This window comes from Elephantulus edwardii, unplaced genomic scaffold (genome assembly GCF_000299155.1).
Source record: "Elephantulus edwardii isolate Elephantulus edwardi_28Jun2011 unplaced genomic scaffold, EleEdw1.0 scaffold00080, whole genome shotgun sequence".
Lineage (NCBI taxonomy): Eukaryota > Metazoa > Chordata > Mammalia > Macroscelidea > Macroscelididae > Elephantulus > Elephantulus edwardii.
Window position 1 is genome coordinate 635,830 of NW_006399830.1, and position 21,126 is coordinate 656,955.

Genomic DNA, 21,126 nt, shown 5'->3' on the forward strand with positions numbered 1-21,126 from the left:
TGGAATTCTTCTTCTTTGTAAGGGCACAAGGGATTTTTCCGCATTCCTGCATCTGAAGTAACCGATAAGATTCAAATAGGTTTCCAAACTGTTTCCCTGAGCTATGGCTAGCCAATTGAAGGTGGACAAATACCCAAACTACTGTGGGTGGCCAATCATGGTGTGTATGGTTGGGCAGGGGAGTAGCAAAGGTATAAAAGGAGGGGCAGACATCAATTTGGGGCTCTCGGGTGGATGCTGCTGTGTCAGCACGCGGGAGCCTGGGTTTGAACTCAAAATAAACTTTGTTAATTTGGCTAATTGGCTCGGTGATCTTTTTGGGGACTCGCTCCATTACAGTGTTGGGAAAGAGCACTGAACATCCCATGGAAGGCCAAGAGAACAAATAAAATGTTGTGGAAAACAATGTATTCAAATTTTTAAAATAAACTAGTATAATTTTTTTTTTTTTAAATGTCTTGGAGAGTGCAGCTGGAGTGTCCTTTGGAGGCCCAAATCATAAGACTTCTCACATACTTTGGGCATGCTGCTGGGAGGGTCAGCGAAGGAGAGAAAAACCCTCAATGAGGTGGACTGACAGGATGACTGCTGCAATGGGCTCCTGTGTGTCAGGAAGTGTGAAGATGGCGCAGGATAGAACAGGGTCCAGACATATTGTTCACGGGGTCGTTGTGAGTCATACGGGACAGCACCTAAAAACCACAACTAAGGGAGCAGTTGCTTGACACCAGTCTCTCTGTATATATGTTGTGTCTTTCTCCAGGGTCCAGCTTCCTGTTATGCTTTGTAAATTAGAAGAGGGAGACCCTTAACAAGGTGAGTCCGTACCCCAGCTGTGACATAGGCTCAAGAACGACACACACGAGTTCCCCAGCGGTCCCGTGGATCTGTCTCTTGCTTCAACAGTGTTTGGACGGAACAGACCCGGTGACTTCTCCCCTTCCAGCCTCTGACTACCCTCCACTTCATCTCCAGGCATAACCTCGGGACCATCTCAACCACCTCCTATTTTCGGGACCTGCTAATACCTTTTTTTTTGTTAGCTCCAAAACCTCGACCAACTATGAGCTCTCAGATCCGTCAAAATTACTCCACCGAAGCAGAAGCTGGCGTGAACCGTCTGGTCAACCTGCACCTGTGGGCCTCTTACACCCACCTCTCTCTGGGTTTTTATTTTGACCGTGATGACGTGGGCTTGGAAGACGTGGGACACTTCCGTGAGTTGGTGAAGGAGAAGTGTGAGGGTGCTGAGTGGCTCTTGAAGCTGCAGAACCAGCGCAGCGGGCGAGTCCTCTTCCAAGATATCCAGAAGCCATCCCAGGATGAGTGGGGTGAAACCCTGGACGCCATGCAAGCTGAGCTGGCCTTGGAGAAGAACCTAAACCAGGCCCTTCTGGATCTGCATGCCGTAGGTTCCGCCCACACTGACCCCCATCTCTGTGACTTTCTGGAGAACCACCTCCTGGACGAAGAAGTGAAACTGCTGAAGAAGATGGGTGACCATCTGGCCAACATTAGAAGACTGGGCGGCCCCCAGGCTGGGCTGGGCGAGTATCTCTTTGAGCGTCTCACCCTCAAGCATGACTGGGCCCTGTGGGGACCTGCAGGGGGGACCTCTGCATCCCCCTGCCATCAGCAGCAAGCTTCTCTATCCCACCCTGATATAGAACCTTATCCCCCAGAAGCCCCTCACCCAAACCTTGGACCAAATGAAACAATAAAGCTGTTTTTGCAACAGCTAAAAAACAAACAAACAACCCCCCTCAAAAAAAGACACACACAAGCATTATGTCTTCTCCACAGAACTTGGACTGACAGGTTCCCATGTTACAGCTGAAGAGACCATGGTTCAGGGCGGTCAATGAAGTCACATTCTTGGTATCACCCACCTGACCCCAGCCTCGGGGAGACAGGATCAGGGTGACAAGACAGCCCTAAGAAAAGCTAGTCTTGAAGCACAGAGCAGTAGATGGTTCTGGAAAGGACACAACCTCCTGAAAGTGCAGAGATTTTAGGGTCCCCACTCGGCTTCCACCTGAGCGAGCTCTGCTGAGGCTGCAGCCCCAGCCCAGCAACTGTGGTTCTGTTTCTGGAGGCCTAGTCCATGAGGAACGGCATGAACCCTGAGGCCACACTTCTCCGAATCTGCCAGGGGCTCAGTGGAGAGGGATGGTCTCCACCCCTGCTTACAACCTCTTCCACAGTGAGTTCTAACTGACACATGGCAGGGAGGGGATAACCAGGCTTATCTTCCAAGGCTCCTCTGGCGAACTCAGCCGGCCAGACTGTAGTTAGCAGCAGGGCCCTGCCCGTCTCAAGGTGGCTGGTGACCTGACCTCCCTGTGACACATCCTTGCAGTGTATTGTTTCTGCCATTCCCCATGTCACTGCAGAACCACACCTGTTCACCTGTTCCCGTGCCCTGTGGTATCTTCAGGGTGGGCTGTTCAGGAACAACGCGAGGCCTTTGTTCTGGGGAGCCTGTGACCCCTGGACTTCTGCCTCTGGGTGAGCAGGTGGACATATTCACTGTCTGCAGTGCCAGGGACCCCCACGGAAAGGCCTAACTCCAGAATTTACAACTCTGAAGCTCAAGCACCCCCCCCCCAAGAACCCATTTCAGCTCCCGCCTCCTGGTGACTCACTTCCAGCGTCACATAGCTTCAGACTCCTGGGCCCCAGCTGCCCAGGCTTCACCTGACTGGGGCCCTGGCCTCATGTGAAACTACAAAGGGGACATTGCACGTTGCTCTTGTCACATAGACAACCTTTGAGCCGCTAGGAGCAGGGGCTGTGCTGGTTACTCATTAATGCTCCCAGGGCTGGAGACAAAGGAGCTTTATCACCCGGTTCACCGGTTCACCGAGCCAGACAGCACTTAGCAAAGGACACCCTCCCCACAGGCTGCCCCAGCCTCACTATCCAGTTCTCCTTGGGGACAGGGAGAGTGCTGAGGGCTGATGACTGGGCTTGACAACTGGACTGGCTGCATGTGATTGCGCAACACCTCTTGGGGAGGGCACTTTTCTGCATCCTGTCATTTCCTGCTCCCAAACCCTGCGGGACACAGCAGAACTGTCCCATTAGGTTTCCAAGGTTGGACCTTCACAGGGCAAAGGCCTCATCTTCCTTCCTCGAAGTGGCTGGCTGGTTCAAAGCTCTGGTCCGCTCAGCCATCTGGTTAACCCCTCAGAGCCTGACCACCTTGGAGAGGAAGCACTGTTATTGGGTGGTCTTACCTGGCAGGCACCTTGACACTGGCTGCTGAATAGATGAGGGAGCTGAGAAAAGGTGCTGAGTTCATACTCTTCAAATGAGTGGACGGTTCCAGTGACCAGCTGGCTTTCCCTGTGTCCCGCACACAGAAGAAGGGGTGCTCACATGGGGCCGGCCAGCTCTTACTGGTGGCAAAGCCGGTGTGTGAACCCTCCACAGTTAGACACCCATGTACCCAATTCAGTGGCATAAAACAGTTTCTCATGAATAATCTGGATCAAAAGCAGAGAGAATGTAGGACAGAATTTAAAATTCTCTTGGAATCCAGACTTTCTCAACCCACAGAGACTTGATGAACCCCTCCCTAAAAAAATTACTGACCTATGATAATTTTATATACCATGGACTGCTAGGAGAACAGGTTTGTCCTGGAGAGGGTGAGACCAGGCTGCTCCTTGGAAGCAAGGATTCTGAAGCTTCATCTGACATACTATGGACATGTTGCAAGAAGGAACCAGTCCTTGGAGAGGGATGTCATGCTTGGAAGGGTGGAGGGACAGCACAGAAGAGGAAGACCTTGGATGAAATGTATTGACTCAGTGATTGGGTAATGGGAGTAGGTGTGTCAGAGGCAGTGCGATTGGCACAGGACAGAGCAGGGTTTAGGGCTGTTGTGCATTGGGTCACTATGAATGACAGGTGACTCAACAGCACGAAAAAACAACAAGAGCAACATGAAGATAGTTTTCAAAACTCCAAATAAAATAGCATAATTCTGCTGAAAATTATCCAAAAATGACTGGAACAGCACATCAACAGAGAACTGCCAGACATGCAGTCTGGGTTTAGAAGAGGTCATGGCACTAGGGATATTATAGCCAATGTTACATGGATCTTGGCTGAAAGCAGAGAGCACCAGGGCAATGTCTATCTGTGTTTCATTGATTGTGCAAAGGTATTTGACTGTATGGGTCACAACAAACTGTGGCTGACTCTGAAAAGAATGGGAATCCCAGAACACTTGATTGTGCTTACGTGAAACCTACACTTGGACCAGGAGGCAGTCATTAAAAAAGAGCAATGAAACACTGCATTGTAGGGAGCTCTGGTGGCCTAGTGGCAAGACTCTGAACTGCAATTCCAGAGGTACGTGGTTCAAATCCACCAGATGCTCTGCTAGAGAAGGAGGGGGCAATCTCCTCCTGTACCAGTCAGATCTGATTTGACGGTACACGTAAAAATAATACAATTTTTAAAAGTTTAAAAAAAACCCCAACAACCAAAACACTGCATTGTTCAAAATCAGGAAAGGTGTACGCCAGGGATGTGTCCTATCTCCATACTTTTTCAATCTATATGCAGAACAGATTACCTGGGAGGCTGGGCTGTTTGAGGAGGAATGTGGCATCAGGACTGGAGGAAGACTCATTAACATCCTGTTACACAGATAACACAACCCTACTTGTTGAAACTGAGGAGGACCTGAAGGTCAAGGACTGTAGCCTTCAATATGGATTGGAGAAAACAAGTATTCTCACCACTGGGCTGATTGGCAGCATCATGATGGATGGTGAAGAGGTTGAGATTGTTATGAATTTTAGTTTGCTTGGCTCCACAACAAGCAAAATAGCCTTTGAAACCTTCTTTAAACCAAATGTGGATTAGGTGCTATCGAGTCATCTCCATAACAAACTGCACACTTCAAAACCTCGCTCAGTCCTCCTGGTGCTCAGTCCTGCTGGTGCTCAGTCCTCCTGGTGCTCAGTCCTGCTGTGGTGCTCTCGGTGGTCAGCTGAGTCTTCCTCCCCTTCCTTCTCAACCAGATGACAAAAGACTGCCTTGAGCATTACATTCTTCTGTGAACTGTCTATAGGGACCAAATTGACACCAGCAGCCCAGATGGGCAGCAAAGCCTCCAGCCCCGTGGGTTTCTGTCAGTGAGTGAGGGAGAAGGTTGAGGACGGTGAGCGGTGCCAGGAGCCGCGTGCACGGAACCCTGTGGACTACGTGCTCTGCTGTGTCTCCAGTGATAATAATAAAGCAATCTACTTAAAAAGCAGCAGGAGTTGATTTTGCTTTTGAATTTGCAGATTGGGTGGACCTGGGGGCCAGGCTGCAAGTCATCAGTGTAGCACGACGGCTTCCGTGGTGGCTCCATGGCCAGGAGCAGGCTGTGGAATGAGCTGGCCCAGGCTTGGTGGCTTCCTAGCCATGTGGTGGTGCGGCTCCTGGAGAGCTGGTGCAAGCCGCGGCCCTTTTATTGTCTAGCCTGGGAAGTCCGGTGCCATGACCTGCCGTAGTCATGCGTCCATCCAGCCTCGAAGGTGGGAACAAGGAGCGTTCGCTCTCTCGGTGCTGGGGGCACAGGCTGCTTTGCTAGAGAGATGAGCAGGTAGCATGAAAGAATGGCCTTGACTGTGCCCTCCCCAGATGCTGAGGGCCTACGTCTTTGTACCCACGTACTGCTCCTTGTGGGCGGTGAGTGGCCGCTGGCTCACCCACTTGTTGGTATCTTCCCCCTACGAACAGCAGTCGGCAAAGAGCCCTGAATGGAACACAGGCTGTCAGAGGGCAAGGCCAGGCCAAAGTCTTGAGGAGATCCAGCCAGAGTGCTCCCTAGAGGCTCGAAGAAAGACGCTTCACCCACATGTTTGCACAGGCTGTCCAGAAGGGCCAGCACCTGCAAGATAACAGTGTGCTTGCTAAGCAGAGGGTTAGAGAAGGAAGGGAAGCCCCTATAGGATGGCTGACCCAGGCTTGGTGGCAGTGGCTTCCAGCAGAAAATTATAAGCAGTGTCACCCACAGGCCCGCTACACAAAGGACGTGTGGCCTGTGAGAAAGTGCTATGGCCGCTTTGTACGAAGTCACCTGCCCCAGCCACATTGGACCTCCTCGTGCCACTGCTGTCCAGCGGCCTTGCTGGCTGTTGGACATGTCTGCATGGGATCCCCTCCCGCCTCACTGTGCATGAGGCCCTAGGAGCTCCTGATGTCACAGCATGGCCGCTGGGGACATAAATTCTAGACTGCAATAAGGTTGCAGGCTCTTGTCCAGCCAGGGGTGCTTCAGGGGGAGAGGCCTGGTGGCCCGCTCCCTGGAGCCCAGCTCTCCCCTCTGTGTGTGGGCACATGCCCTGGTGATCATGCTGTCCTGACAGGGTCATTGATGAGCCCTCTACCCTGTCCTCTTCTTCCTTCTAGGCTGACCAGCTCTGGGGCCCACCTGGACCCACTTGCTGGGCCCACAGGGCAGGGCCTTAGCTGGCAGCCCGGGTGGTGTGCCCCAACAAGTCCCATGTACCTGTGGCAGCCCCCAGGGACCCTGGCCCACGCTGCAGGCCAGCCCTCTCAGTGGTGTCGGGACCGCTGGCCAATCACCTGTTTGCAGCAGAGTGGTGGCACTTGCTCCATTCTCCACTTGGGGGGACGAGGTGCCCAGTAGCTGTGATCACCAAAGGCCCCTCTCCTTGGGGAACAGCCTGCTCACAAGGCTGGTGGGGGGCTCCAACTCCTGGAGACTCACATGCAGAGCTGCTCCAGAGGGCCCACAACTGCACCTTTCCACAGTGGGCCTTTCTCCGACGTGCCCCCCTTGGGTGCACACTGCCCCCCTCTGGGCTGAGTCACGGGATTCCTTGTGTGTGGATCCACAAGCAACTCCTCTGTCAGCTCCGCCCTGACACGACTCAGCAAGATCCTCATAGGAACCCCAAGAAGGACAGAGCTCTGCCAAGGTGAGGGCGAAGTGGCGTGGAGGTGAGTGCAGAGGTGTGTAGGGGAAGGAGGAAGTGGCGTGGAGGTGAGGGTGGTACGATAGAGGTCCTGCAGAGGTGAGTGTGGGGCATGGGGATAGAGCCTCCTCCGAATAGGTGAGTGTGGAGGTGAGCACAGGGACCCTCCATCTGCCCCACGCAGGACCACAGCTCAGGGGCGTGTTGTCAGAAGGGGTCTGTTGCTGGAGAAGGACATCTTGTTTGGTCTGTGAAGGTGAGGAAGGCCCTTCATGAGAAGGACGGCAGGGGTGGGATGGTGGGTGTGAGCTAGGCCGGGACAGCGAGGACCTGGCAGGATGTGGGGTTCTGACCTGCTCGTGAGGTCACTGAGTCAGAGCAGCAAGACAGCACCTGCCCATGCAACCCTGACATGCAAACGGGTGCATCAGATGTCTCAATCTATCTGCATAACGAGCATTTAAGTGTCCTTGGAGCAAAACAGCAGGAGTCTCCAGGCCATAGTCCACGGACCTTCCTCTGAGGACTGCTGTGGATTTGAACCTCTGACCTGCTGACCAGTTGCCCAGCACATAACCACTGCCCCATCTCGGCTGTCAGGAGAATCTAAAGGCCTTGCAGGTGAGAGTCCTGCCCAGGTGTGCACGCCTGCTCACCTCTCCTGCCTGGTCCTGCAGGGTGGGCACCGGACCTGAAATTGGAGCCAAGCCCCCCTCCTGGGCAGCTCCAAGGCCTCCTTTCTGGAGGAGGCAGCCAGCCACAGCATCTCCGTCTAGAACCCTGCCCAAGCCCCCTCCAGCCACCTGCTGGATGTGCTCAGGGCAGACACCTCCATCCACACTGTGTGCTTCCAGCATCCTGTCCCTCCAGCAGGGCCAGTCCTGACTCTCCTTCCCAGGCCCCGTGGGGCTCCAGCCTCTTCCTACGACACCCAGGGATCTCTGGAAGAAGGGGTGCAGCCCTACGGTGTCCTGTGTGGCCATGTCCTCCCTTCCGGTGGGGCTAGTGCATGGTGGGTGCTCCTTGAGTGCCTGCTGAGTTACCCCAACCCATGAGGCTTAGCTAGCAACGGATGCTGAAAGTCGACATCTCCTTCGGCTTCCCCATGAGTGAGGGGTGAGCTCCACATCTCAGGGGGCATGCAAGTGAGGCTGGACCTCCTGATGGGACAGGTGGGAGGAAGGGCTGGCCTCGGTGCTGCCGGCAACCAGTCCCTATCATGCCAAGACCTCTCCTCAAGCAGCAGCTGTCTGTCCCCGCCCATGGCCATCAGGGGTTTCAAGACTGCAGATGGTCCCCAGATGACTGGGCACACACAAACACCTCGTGGTGGTCACCTTATGCCTTCTGTCCAGCAGTCCCTGCCTCTGCTGCTGGACAGCCTGCTGGTCACGTGTGAGCACGTGGCGGAAGTAGGGAGGGTCCTCTAGTGCTCCTGTGCTGGGCCTCAAACCCATGAGTCTGGCAGAGGGAGATGGAAGTGGGGACAGGATGGGTGGCCCCACAGGACAGGGAGGGACACACGGGTGGCCACTCCTGTCCTCTAGGAGGAGTGAGACTCAGGGCCCCCCAGCCTGAGGTGCCCCCACATTCCGAGCCTGCTGCTCCGAGCTGAGCTGCACCTGCAAACCGCTCTCACCGCATTCTTGGGGCGTTGGTGGGGTGGGGAGAGGCACACCCTCCTTGCACAGGGCTATAAGCCAGGCGCGGTCGTGGGGATACGTGAGGAACCACGTCTTCATGGAGCTGCTGCTGGGGCTGCTGCTGGGGCTGCTGGGGCTGCTGGGGCTGTACTGGGCCCGCGCCCTGCACCCCAGCTCCCCCGGGCGCCTGGCCCGTGCCCTCCACCCTGGGCCCCGCTGGCCTCCAGGCCCTCGGCCCCTGCCGCTCGTGGGGAATCTGCACCTGCTGGACCTAGGTCAACTGGACCGCTCGCTGATGGAGGTAGGAGGTGCTGGCTCTGAGCAGCAGCAGCAGCTCAGGGCCCGGTCAACTGGCCAGTGCTCTCCTTCCCGCCCAGACTAGCACTGGGCCCTACAGGCATATGTGCAGCCAAGGCCGACAGGCCTCAGTGGGACAAGCTGTCCATGGTCCCCAAATCCAGGTAGCAGACATATTGAGTCAGGAGGTCTCCCAGGAAGATCAGCCCAGGGTGGAGAAGTGGTTCAGGAGGGCTTCTGGGAGGGCCTCCTTTGCTGTGTCTGCAGTAGGCAGTTCACGTTGGGTGGGTGGGTGAGGTCTGGCTCAGTCAGGGTGGGGGTCTGGGTGAGGCAGGCTGCCCCAACTCTGTTCCATGCCTCAGCCCACGGCGTGCTTCCTCTGGACACTCTCCAGACCCCACGAGCCCACCCTGAGGCCCCAGCCCACGTACTGGCCGGCCCGCCAACATCCATCCCCATTCCCAGCTGGCAGAGCGGCACGGGGCGGTGTTCACAGTACACCTGGGCCTCCAGAAAACGGTGGTGCTGACGGGCATCGAGGCGGTGCAGACCGCACTGACCGGCACAGGGCAGGAGCTGGCTGACCGGCCACCCATCCCAATTTTCCAGCTCATTCAGGGAGGAAGGGGTAGGTGGGGGCCCAAGAACTTGGGGCTGGGGCTCGAAGGACAGTTGTGCCTGGGCTGGGGGGGGGCAAAGCTCCCGGAGCTGGAACCACAGAGAGGTGAACTTCAAGGGACAGGGGCACCAGGGGCAGCCAGCAGGTGTTCATGTCTACCCTGGGGACCCTGCCAAGGTGAGGAGCAAGGCCCAGCTGACTGGTGCTGCCCAGCTGACCAGCCATGCCAACAGGCATCTTCTTCTCATCTGGACCTCGCTGGAGGATGGCCCGTCACTTCACTGTCCGGACCCTGCACCACCTGGGCATGGGCCGGGCACCTGCTGACCACAAGGTCCTGACAGAACTGGAGTGGCTTGTAGAGCAGCTGGACAGCTATGGGGGTGAGCGGGCAGCATCCCTCCCAGGCCCATGAGGGGCTGCGTATCTCCATGAGGACTGGGCACACACCCCCTTAGGTTCACTTGGGCCTGGCACCCTCATGTGAGGCCCGAGTGCCCCTCTTCCCAGGTATATTTGAGCCCAGACACTCTACCTGGGTCCCCACGTAGACTCAGCAATGCTTCCCAGGTTCATGCAGAATCCAGTCACCCCTCCTGGGTCCATGCTGGGGCTGGACACATGTGAGGACTAGTCACCCCTCCTGGGTCCTGCTGGAAACCAGGTACGCCCTCCCTAGACCCCTCCCCACTGACGCCCCTCTCCTGCAGGCCGGCCCTTCCCACTGGCCCAGCTCGGCTGGGCGCCCTGCAATATCACCTTCACCCTCCTCTTCGGCCAGCGGTTTGACTACCAAGACCCAGTGTTTGCCTCCCTGCTGACTCTAATCGATGAGGTCATGGTCCTGCTGGGCTCCCCTCGCCTGCAGGTGAGGGGCTGGGCACGAGAAGGATGGGGGTGGGGTGGCCATCTCGGCACAGCACCCGGGGGTCCTGAGGCCCTGGTTCTGCTTGCTCAGCTTAGCAGGCGAAGGGGGAGGGGAGTGCTCAGGTTCCCCAGCACTGTCAGGCCTGGACATGGGATCTCAGCCCCCAGCCCTGAGCTGTTCATCCAACTTTTCCAGAAAGGAGAGACTGCCAGGTATGACAGTGGGTTTCGGCTGCCCGGCTGAGGGAGACTGTGGACTTACTCTAGGAGCCACAGTTGAACGTTTGTCTGTGTCTTCCTGCACCTCGGTCCTGATTCTCACTGATGTGGGGGAAGCCGAAGTGCTGGCAGGAGTTCCCAGCATGCTCCTAGGGGGACCCTCCCCTGTATTAACACTGACAGAGCATCTGAGACCTGGCCAAGTTCCCACAGGGGCCCTGCTCTGAAGGAAGGAGACCAGAGGGGTCAGCATAGATTGAATGGGGGCGCAGGAGGTCAGGACTCCTAGAACAGCAGAATAGCCAGCACCTTCTGCAACCTTCCCCCGAAGGTACCAACAGAATGCCTCCCCCAGCTGCTGTCACAGGGCTCAATCCTGAGTCCTTGGGACCCTGAGGGACAAAGAACTGCCCACAGGATTTCAAGGCTCTGACCTTCCTGATGGCAGGAGCAACTGGTGGGTCCAAACCACCATCCTTTCTGTTAAGCCGAGTACTTATCTGCTCCAGGGCTTCTGACTGCTGGGGAGAAGGGAGGATGGAGTGGGGCTGAGCAGGGACAGGGTCGCCTTGAGCGTTGGTCTGACCCCAGCTGTCAGAGACCAAGCTGAGGTTGTCCTTTCCCTTAACGTCCTTGGAGACGCTGGGGTCAGTTCTTCTCAGCCCTAGGGGGCAAGTACGAGCTGCAGCGGACTGTGGAGGGGGAGTGCCAGCCCCCACCTTCCGACTTCCTGAGGCTGCGCTGGAGCCCACTGCACAATGGGCCCTCTGGGGCTGCGATGCATACAGTTGTCCTTCTGTGACTGCGGCAGATGCAGGCATATCCATAGTGGCATCCCTTTTGTTGTGTTCTCTCAGGTGGTCTGAAAAGGGGTCACCGGGCTGTGACTTACACACAGAGCTCATGTGACCCTAGTCCAACTGTCCAGCATATGGGGATGGGGTCCTGGGGCACTCTGTCCCCAGTCCCTGGGGCTGTGGGCAGTCTCTCTGTCGCTCTGTCTGCGGTCCTGTGGGTGGGGTCCCTATGTCCCCGGGCAGGTTCTCCCCTCTCATCCTGGGGGTGGGGTCCCCATGTCCCCCAGGGTCTCCCATCTGGTTCTGGGGGCGGGACCCTCCTGTCCTTGGTTGTGTGGCAGGGTCCCTGTGTCCCTGGGTGAGTCTCTGTCCTCTGCCCTGGCGTCCTGGGGTCAGCACTGACCCACCGCTCGTCCCCTTTGTCCCCAGATGTTCAACATCTTCCCGTGGCTCGGAGCCCTGCTCCAGCTGCACCGGCCCGTCCAGCGCAAGATTGAGGAAGTGCGTGCCATCCTGGAGACACTCCTGGAGATGCGGCGGAAGCACATGCGCCAAGGGGGCCCAGTGCAGGGATACGTGGACGCTCTGATTCAGCAGGGCCAGGTGTGGGCGGGCGTGGGGCCTCCCTCGGCCCAGCCTGCCTGACCGCAGGCTACTGGAGGCCTCCCCAGCTCACGAGGGGAGGAGTCTATACCCCTTGGTATCAAGCCCCACCTCCTGCCTGAGGGCCTCTCTGAGCCTCAGTCTCTTCGTCTGTGCCATGTGACCTGGCTGTGGGAGGAAGATCTGCCCCCATTACTCCTGGAGCCCAGAGCTTGGAGGTGCTGGGAAGGGTGGGCACCCAAAACTCCAAACCTAACCCCATCCCCAACCCTGTAGGAGGGAGATCCCCCTGGGCCGTTTTCCGAGGCTGATATGGTGGCCTGTACCCTGGACATGGTCATGGCTGGCACAGAGACCACCTCAGCCACGTTGCAGTGGGCTGTGCTCCTGATGGGCCAGCACCCAGACATACAGGGTGGGTCCCTGCATCCTCCATGTTGAAGTAGGCAGTACTAGCTGTGAGGGTGGGAGGGTCCAGGGTGGGGTTGGGGGGCCTGGGAGGTGTTTAGGGGTGCATGCAGGTCTGGCTGTCACCATGGATCCCAGGACGCTGTCCTTCTGCACAGGCCGCATGCAGGCGGAGCTGGACCATGTGCTGGGTCCCCGGACGCCCCGGGCCACTGACCAGGCAGCACTGCCCTACACCAGTGCAGTCCTGCACGAAGTCCAGCGGTACATCACCCTCCTGCCGCACGTGCCGCGCTGCACTGCTGCCCCCACCAGGCTCGGCACCTACCTGCTCCCCAAGGTGGATCACAACCCTCTGAGGATCCCCGCCTGCCTTCAGGGTGGTGCCTGGGCTCTCAAGGCTCCCCAGATGGTGGCAAGAATGGAGTTCAGGGCAGGGCTGGGCAGCCCTCAACCCCAACCACCCTATAGCTGGACTTGAGAACTAGAGGGTCTAGGTTCTCACTGTGTGATGGGGGATCCTTGTGTAGTGTCTTTCTGTGGGACCTGGGTCACCTGGGCATGATGGTCTAAGAACTTGGACAGTGCTGTGCTCAGGGCCTCCAGCAAACAGGAGGGTGACGTCACCCTTGTCAGGCACAGCCCCCACCCCACCCACCTTAACTCGGGAGGTCCCCAGGCCCCTCACCCAACACTCCACTGAGGGCCAGCAAGAGTGAGCAGTGGCCCTGGGAAGGAAGGCCAGGCTGACACCACCTCTGCGCCCCGCAGGGCACACCTGTCATCCCTCTGCTGGCCTCTGTGCTCCTGGACAAGACGCAGTGGGAGACCCCTGACCAGTTCAACCCTGGCCACTTCCTGGACGTGGATGGGCAGTTTGTGAAGCGGGCAGCCTTCCTGCCTTTCTCTGCAGGTGCCAGGCACATGGGGAGTCAGGGCTGTGGGGGAGCCCAGGCACATGGCCATTAGAAGCCCATCCCTCCCCCACCCTCGGAGCATTTGGGCTTCTCCCAGGTGGGGGCCACCTAGCCACTCTCAGGGCCAGGAGTCTGCAGAGCTACCAGATGCCGGCCCAGCCTGCTGGCTACGCCTCACGACCCCTGGACCACACTGTGGGGTGGGCCAGCCCTACAGGGAGGACATTCTCTCCACGGACCCCATCTGTGCCTTGCTTTCCCACAGGAGCCTGAGTGTGTGTGGGGGCCCCGGCTGCGCCTCGGTTTCCCGGGGGAGCCCGAGTGCACGTAGGGGCCTCACTTGGGCCTTGGTTTCCTGCAGGAGCCCGAGTGTGCATAGGAGCGCGTCTGGCACGGACGGAGCTATTTCTCTTCTTCACTGGCCTCTTCCAGCGATTCCGCCTGCAGCCCCCACCCGGTGTCCCCCTGGCCTCCCTGGACACTGCCCCTGCCCCAGCCTTCACCATGCGGCCCCCTGCCCAGACCCTGTGTGCGGTGCGTCGCAGGCGCTGAGGCGGATGCCTCCATCCTGTTCTCCACGGGCTCAGGGACAGACAGGATGCACCCCCTAACCAAGGGCTTATGCACCCATTATCCCCTCCATAAAGCATGGTAGAGAGCTGGGAGAACCCATCCCCCACACCCACCCTGCACTTTGAGGGAACCTTGCACCTGAGCTCTCTGCCTGGAACGATGGTACCCTGGCCCCCCCATATCCTACCCACCACAGGCTGGGAAATGAGGCTGACCTACATAATGTGGTGATGCTGGGAGAGTGCAGGGGTGCCCCAGGCTGAGTAGGGTACAGGGCCAGACTGTCCCCAAGCTTGGACCTTCCTGGGATGCCTCTGTACCTGTCCTGGGGTACCAGTTCCCCAGTACAGATGAGTGGGGCAGCTACATCCAGAGGGCCCACGTGCATCAGAGAGCCCTGAAGGGTCCTGGTGTTGCCGGAGGTCCTGGGGCTGAGATGCTGACACACTCACTTAGATGTGGTCTCTGGACTTAGACAAAGTGTCTGTAGGTGGGGCTGTAGCTGCAGGCTTGTTATCTGGGAAAGACTGGCTCAAGTTCTTGGCCACCAACACCCTTTCATGGATGAGGGGGACCCTATAGTGACCTGTGCAGATGCAGCAGAGCACCTGACCGCTGACCGTGATCTCATGGGGCTCTGGGTTTTGTCTTAGAGATGGCTGGGCCAGTGTGGGGCATGGGGGCCCATGGAGTGAGGCTGGTCTTCCCACATGGCTGCCCTCTGGATGAGGTGGGCTGCAGGGCTGAGGAGCCCACTCTGAGACCCCTCCCCCAGGCTCTCTTTGCCACCACCTCCGAGCCTGAGGCCGGGGCAGAAGCAGGGCAGCCAGGCCAGCTGGCTGGGCCATCAGTAGGCCTGCTTGCCATTGTGGCTCCAAGCTGGGGTGCTGGGGTGTCACTGCTGGCACAGAACCCTCCCTGCTGGTCCCTTAGCAGGGAAGTCAGGGTCAGCCCCAGAGGTGCACAGCCAAGACCTGGAGGTGGCCTGGTCATGGCAGGGGCTGGTGATGAGGGTCTCGGCTCTGACATTTGAAACCATGAGCCTTTTTGTCAGCCAGATCTTGACCATGTATGTGGGCACATGGGTCTGGGGTAGCCTTCTGCATGGGTGTACCAGACCTTCCCGGGAGCCTCTGAGGGAGCACGACTGCTGAGCTGTGTGAGGCTGGTGGGGACTGTGGGCTGTCTGCACTCTTGCCTGTTAAACGCCTGAGCTTTAGAAATGACTGTGCATGGACAGGGCCAGGGGTGCGGGGGTTCCCCAGTACAAAAGAGCTGACTCCAGGGCCAGGAAGCAGGAGAGAGCCCCCCTCCCTGACGGGAAGAGGAGGTGACCTTGTGGACGGAACACAGTGATTCTCAGAGAGCATTTATTATATTGATGGACAGAGCAGCCACAGCCCTGGGCCTCGCCTACATGGCCTGGGGTCCTGGAAAATGGGTCACCCCCATCTCACGGCACGGGGTCCACTCTGAGAACACCCCTGAGGAAGAATGGGTACTTCTCGCATTGAGCTGCCTCCTGGGGCCAGGCGTCCTGGGGGTGGACCAGAACTTGGCTGAGATCAGCCACTGCAAGCTCTGGAGAGGCAGACGTGAGCTCTCGCAGTCTGAGGCTCAGGTGGAGGTGGTGTCCTCTGTGGGCAGGGCTGGCACGTCCAGCTCCGAGCCCCTTGGGCAGGCAGTCCACTGCACCCTTGTGGCTGGAGATGCCCCGAGCTAGGACAGGAGCTGTAGCACCTGGCGGAGGCGGTGGGCCTGTCCTAGCAGGAGGGAGTCCTGGCCGTCGGTGGCCCCCTCACCCAACGCCTGCATCTGGGCCTCAGCCTTCTGCACTGTCAGCTCTCGAGCTTGGCCCTTCAGCCCCTCCAGGTAGGCCAGCAGAGTGGGGAAGTGCTCATCTGGGACCTAGGGGACAGAGAAGAGGGTCAGGGCTGGGTTGATGAAGTCAGGGCTGGGCTGAGAGCCAGTCTGTGGAGAACTGAGGTCTGCACCTAGTGCTCTGACCAGAGATGGAGGGAGGCTGCCCAGATGGTGTGACCTCATGAAGGGTGGGTGGGACCAGCCCCTGGGCATCATGCTTTCGAGGGTCTTCTGCCTGAGGAGGGGCTCGGCTTCTGCCCAGGTGGATCCTGCAGAGATCATGGGCTTCCAAGCCCCAGCAACCCACAGAGCCTCAGGTGTTCCTCAAAGACTGAGGGCTAGAATCCACAGGCTGACCAAAGGAGGAAGACGGTCCATGGAGACCACAGCCTTGGAGGCCTCCTGGGCAGTTCTGCCCTACCTTACCAGGGCGCTGAGTCAGAGATGATCTGACCCTACTGGGCCTGAGCCTGTGCCTGTCCGAGGGGCCTGTTCTAACGGGATAAACACACTGGCTGCGGGAGAGGGTAAAGGTCAGAGGATGACGGTGGACCTTGGGGTGTGAAGCTCAGCTGGCAGTACAGACACCGATGACAGTGCAGACCCCGGGCCCCCAGTGGACCCCACTGCAGGGAGCCCAGAAGATTCCAGAGGCGTGAGTAAAGATGGGAAGTGGGTGAAAGCCTGCTTAGAGAGAAGTCCAAGCTGTGGTGACCAGCACGTCGTGGTCCCAGCCTGGGGACAGAAGCAAACCTCAACAACTGTGGTCAGCTGGTGAGAACATCATTTGATCCGTGGAGCACTGGGCCAGCAGGAGCCCTGGGGGATGCTGCTACTGGAGCACTGAAAGGTCAGTGGTTCGAACCCACAAGAGGATGAGGTGGGTCCCCTAAGATACACAGCCTGAGACCCTCACGAGTGGCTGTGGGTCCTACAGGGTCACCAGGGCTTAGCAGCAACAGGACAGCAGTGAATGAGCTGGGGACAGTAGGACCGCATGTCCAGGCAAGCTTCTAGGTCTGGTCTAAAGGCCTCCCCTTTAGGAGTTGCCTTGGGCCATGCCGGGCACCTCCATTACATGTACCTGAGGCTCCCAGGACTCCCACGTGGTAACCACCACACTGTCGAGGACAGGGATGGTCACAGCTAGTGCCAACGGTACAGCCGCAGCATCAACTGCTGCCCCGAAGAGGGACACGCGTGTCTTCTCGGTGACCCTCATGCTAATGTCGCGGTGCCTGTGGTACTGCTGGGGGTCGGATTCCCAAGTGAGCCCCCAGTGTGTGCGGTTCACCAAGGCGGCAGACTCCACCCTAACCTCCACTCACGGCCCCAACTCTGGACAGCCCTGCTGGGCGCCCACACGCTCACTCCTTCAGGGTTTGAAGGGCCAGGCCTCCCGCCACCTTGAGGGCAAATGGTCACCATCCCAGCCATGTGGGGACAACACTTGAATGACCAGAGTGAGACCCTCTTCCCCGCCTGGAGACCCCCTCCAGCCACACAGACCTTGTCGGGATTGTACATGTGGACCAGGAGCCACGTCTGTCTCGTCTTCTGGAACTTCCAGTCCTGGCGCTTCTGGGCCCAACTGGAAAAGCCAGTAACTCAGGTTGATCGGGGACCTATGTCCTTCCCCAGGATGGAGGGATTCTGTGCCCTCCCCTGAGGGGAGGGGTGGGCCCCATGTCCACCTCCAGGATGGAGGAGGATGAGGGGAACCCTGTGACCTCCCTCAGGCCTGGGCCCACTTCTCAGGGGGGGACATTTGGAACATTTCTCTGCTTCAGTCTTGGACCCAGGCCTCCCGCCCATGCTCAGTGTTCTGGACACTAGCCACCTCTGCAGAGCGATGCCCTGGCGAGGAGCGGGCAGTCAACAGTGACCCAGCCTGCTGCCCGGGCCCCATGGACCCTATCCTGGCACCAGGTGGAGTCTCCTTACCCACAGAGGTAGTCGAGGGCCAGTGTGGCCCCTGAGGACGGTGGTGTGGGGTCAGTGGGGATCCGTGGAGCAGGGGTCTTCCGGGCAGGACAGCTCCCCGCTTCCCGCAGACGGCGCTTCTCTTCCTTCTTCCGTTCCTTCTTCAACTTCCGCTCCAGGGCCCGCTGCTCCTCGGTGGACAGGGAAGGTGCTGGGCTGGCCTCAGAGCCCTGGAGTGGGGGAAGATTCTCATCAGGCCTGTGAGGAGGGGGGCCACGCATGGCCTGCGAGGCTGTAACCACAGGGCCTTGCATGCTGGGGGAGCGGTCATTAGAGGCCCCAGATGGTGCTTGAAAGGCCAGATCCCACCACTCAGCGGAACACCTGGAGGGGCCCCCTGTGGCCTCGATGACAGGCTTGCCTAGTGGGGGCCTTTGAAGTCTTCCCACTCCCCAGCCACCGTCCCTTCCATGTGCCCTGTGCAGGCAAGTCACCAGGCAGGGGTCTGCAGAGCAGGGGACCCCCCCAGTGCAGGTTCCTGGCCCCTCCTCTCCTGGTTGGCCTGAGCTGACCACTAAGGTGGACCCTGTGGATCTGGGTCCTCCTATCTTCCCACAGCAAGGGCCTTTGTGGCACATGTCCACCATACCAGGCTGTGGTCTCATCCTGAAGAAAGGAAACCCAAGAAAGATATGCTCCTCTGGTCAGGGTTGCTGTGACCTGGCAGCTGTCTCCCATCAGATCTTTCCAGGGAAGAGCTGGGCAGCAGCATTTACTCAGATTGGCCAGGGACGTGAGAGGATATGTCCAGCTGGTATATGGGGTCCCCCTCACCCTGTACCTTCCAGTCTTTGCAGAACCTAGCCTCCCCTCCCCTCCCCCATGTCCAGCAGGAAGGCCCCTGCACTTCTACCTAGCATGCCCCCCTCAGAACCTTCCAAAACAAGAGCTGGTCCCTGCCCTCGGCCAGGGCGACCCTAGAGGTGGTCTGGGACACACAGCCCCTGTATGCAGTGTGGCCTCAGTGTCCCTGTCACCTCGAGGAGCAGTGGAGAGTTCAGGCCAGGCAGGGGGTGGGGACCAAGGTGAGCGCAAGGGGATGGGCCCATGCTCGCTTGTGGGAGCCCGCGGGAGGAAAAGCGAGGACTCTGTAGTCAGCAGCGGAGGCCAGCAGGTGTCCCAACTGCAACCAGGGAGCATCCCATCCAGAGACCATCCATACTCTCAGAGGAAGAGGATGTGCAGGCCTGCCACCAAGCACATCCCCTGGGGTCCCCTCCCTCCAGGGCTGGTTCTGGCCACAGGTGGAGAGAATGGTGTCCGTGGACCACTGAGTGGTGCCCACCGAGAACACAGCTGACCCTGGCTGCCATCACTTCTTTGTAACCCCAGGGCTGACAGGCAATATGTGGTCAGGCCCCATAGATCCAAGCAGTGACCCCATCCCCACAGATCTGAGCAGGGACCCAGACCTCAAAACCCAGGCAGGGACCCCATCCCACATTCTAAGCAGGGATCCTGCCCCAATATCTCAGGTAGGGACCCCCATCCCCACAAATCTGAGCAGGGAGCCTGCCACCACATTCCAGGCAGGGAGCCCATGTCTTGGACAAGGTCCCTGCCCTTGCATGTACCAGCCAGGGACCTGTCTCCCCCTAGCCTAGGAAGGGTACACGTGGGCTGCTCTGGGCATCATGCTGGCCCTGGGGTGAGGGCCTTGCGGGGCTGGGCGCTGCAAGGAGGCGGACGCGGGCTCTGCCCTCGGGGAGCTCACAGCCTGACACGTGAGCTCCTGGAGGACAGGGACAGTGGCCGTCTCGGGGTCCCAGCACCCGGGGCCTTGGGTGTCCTCGCGGGTGCTGCCCGAGCGCAGGGTCCATGGGCCTGGGAGACTGTGCACCTTCTGTGTAAGGCACTTAGACGAGCAGGTACAGCTCACACGTGAGGTACAGCCATACTCATGGTGAGAGTCCACACAGATGGAGCATGGGCCACGGAAGGATATGGGCCCAAGAATGTGGCATCACTCTGGACAAGGTCAGGAGGGGCCCCATTGAGCGCCAGGCACCTGGCGGTGCTGAGCACAGTGACACAGTGGGACGGTGCTGCACCCACTGCTGGCCACACCGTGGGTGTGCTGTGACATGCATGCCAAGAGGCGAGCCCACAGCTCAGTGAGTCCCCAAAGGCTGAGGGGCTTTCCAGTCTCTCTCACAGGGACATGATGCACACTGGGAACCCGCAGCTCACGCACACAAGAGCAGCCCATGATCACAGAGTGAGGGTGGTCCAGCATCCACCTTCAGGAAACAAAGACGGCATGGGGGCACCCGTCCGGGCCACCCTGGAGCCTCAGCTTCAGCTCCTGCTAGGGCTGGAGTCCTCTCGGGCAGGCTGCAGTCATACATGCTGGCCGGTGTGACAAACCCAGCAGGAGTCAGAAAGCACCAGATGCAGCTCCACCAGAGGAGCAGCAGCAGCAAGAAAGCAGTGGCCAGGGCCATGGTGGCCACGGTGCTATCTCAGGACACAGGACTTGGCCTTCTCAGAGCTAACCTCTCACACCGGGGGGGGTGGTGGTAAGAAACATTCTAACAAGAGGGACAGTCCACCTGCTGGCACTGGGGGACGCGGGGCACAGGCCACAGCTCTGGAGGATGGGCTGAGGGCAGCACACCCGCCTCCCACTGCCCCTTCGTGGGTCAGAGATGGCCCCTCAGGTCTCTCCACCACCATCCTTGTTCACGCTGGGCCAGGCTGGGAACTCGCTCACTTGCAGCTGCCTGGACCTGAAAGTGCACAGGTGCTGGGTCCTGCTGGAAGACGTCCGGCCTCACAGAGCCACAGCGGGCACTGGTGCTGCCCCCCAAGCTCTGCAGACTCTGATCTACTCAGTCCGGACTGCGGAGCACGGACTCACCGTCTTCACAGAAGTCAGACCTTCACGGTGTGAAACACACATGACACTTGGGCAAAGACTCCTTCCAAACACCACCACTGCTGCCCAGCTAAGGGCTACCTGAGTGGGATGGGACCTCCAGCTTCTACTGTCCTGGTTCGAGGGAGCCCTCAAATGGCAGAGCTCTAGAAGAGCCCATGCCCAAGCTAGGGACGCCCCGCAGGCACTGACCACACAGCCTTTACCGGCTGTCTGTGGGGACCCCCACTGCCAAGGATCTCCACTCTGCAAGAGTTCCCATGCAGGCGGGCAGCCCCAGAGCTTCCTCAGCACCAAGGGAGTGTGTCACCTGCAGCCAAGGCCCTAAGTGCCCTAGCAGGTCCTCCACGCAGTGACTGTGGGGACCCCGTCGCTCATCAGTGGCCCACTCGCTGTGACCATGGGGACCACGCGCCCTGACTGTGGGGACCTACGTGTTGGCTATGAGGACTCCGTCGCTGACCAGGGGCCCCCACTAGGCTGGGCTGAAGCTTCCTGGGGGTCAGCGCCAT

At 58.9% G+C, this 21,126-nt stretch overlaps 3 protein-coding genes across 3 annotated transcripts; 2 read left to right on the forward strand and 1 right to left on the reverse strand.

Annotated features, from left to right (window-relative positions):
* The first annotated feature begins 1,063 nt into the window (after positions 1–1,063).
* Positions 1,064–6,658, forward strand: LOC102848541 (ferritin light chain-like). Its single transcript, XM_006889723.1, has 2 exons — positions 1,064–1,593; positions 6,418–6,658. Exons 1-2 carry the CDS (start codon positions 1,064–1,066, stop codon positions 6,656–6,658), a joined length of 771 nt encoding a protein of 256 aa, XP_006889785.1.
* A 2,029-nt stretch (positions 6,659–8,687) lies between these two features.
* Positions 8,688–13,869, forward strand: LOC102848954 (cytochrome P450 2W1-like). Its single transcript, XM_006889724.1, has 9 exons — positions 8,688–8,891; positions 9,353–9,515; positions 9,740–9,889; positions 10,217–10,374; positions 11,819–11,992; positions 12,269–12,407; positions 12,559–12,740; positions 13,172–13,313; positions 13,679–13,869. The coding sequence occupies exons 1-9, from the start codon at positions 8,688–8,690 to the stop codon at positions 13,867–13,869; spliced, it is 1,503 nt and encodes a 500-aa protein (XP_006889786.1).
* A 1,740-nt stretch (positions 13,870–15,609) lies between these two features.
* LOC102849358 (chromosome unknown open reading frame, human C7orf50) lies at positions 15,610–21,126 on the reverse strand. The gene is made up of 5 exons (XM_006889725.1): positions 21,049–21,126; positions 19,451–19,591; positions 17,698–17,906; positions 17,263–17,344; positions 15,610–15,798 (listed from the first exon to the last, which is right to left on the reverse strand). Exons 1-5 carry the CDS (start codon positions 21,124–21,126, stop codon positions 15,610–15,612), a joined length of 699 nt encoding a protein of 232 aa, XP_006889787.1.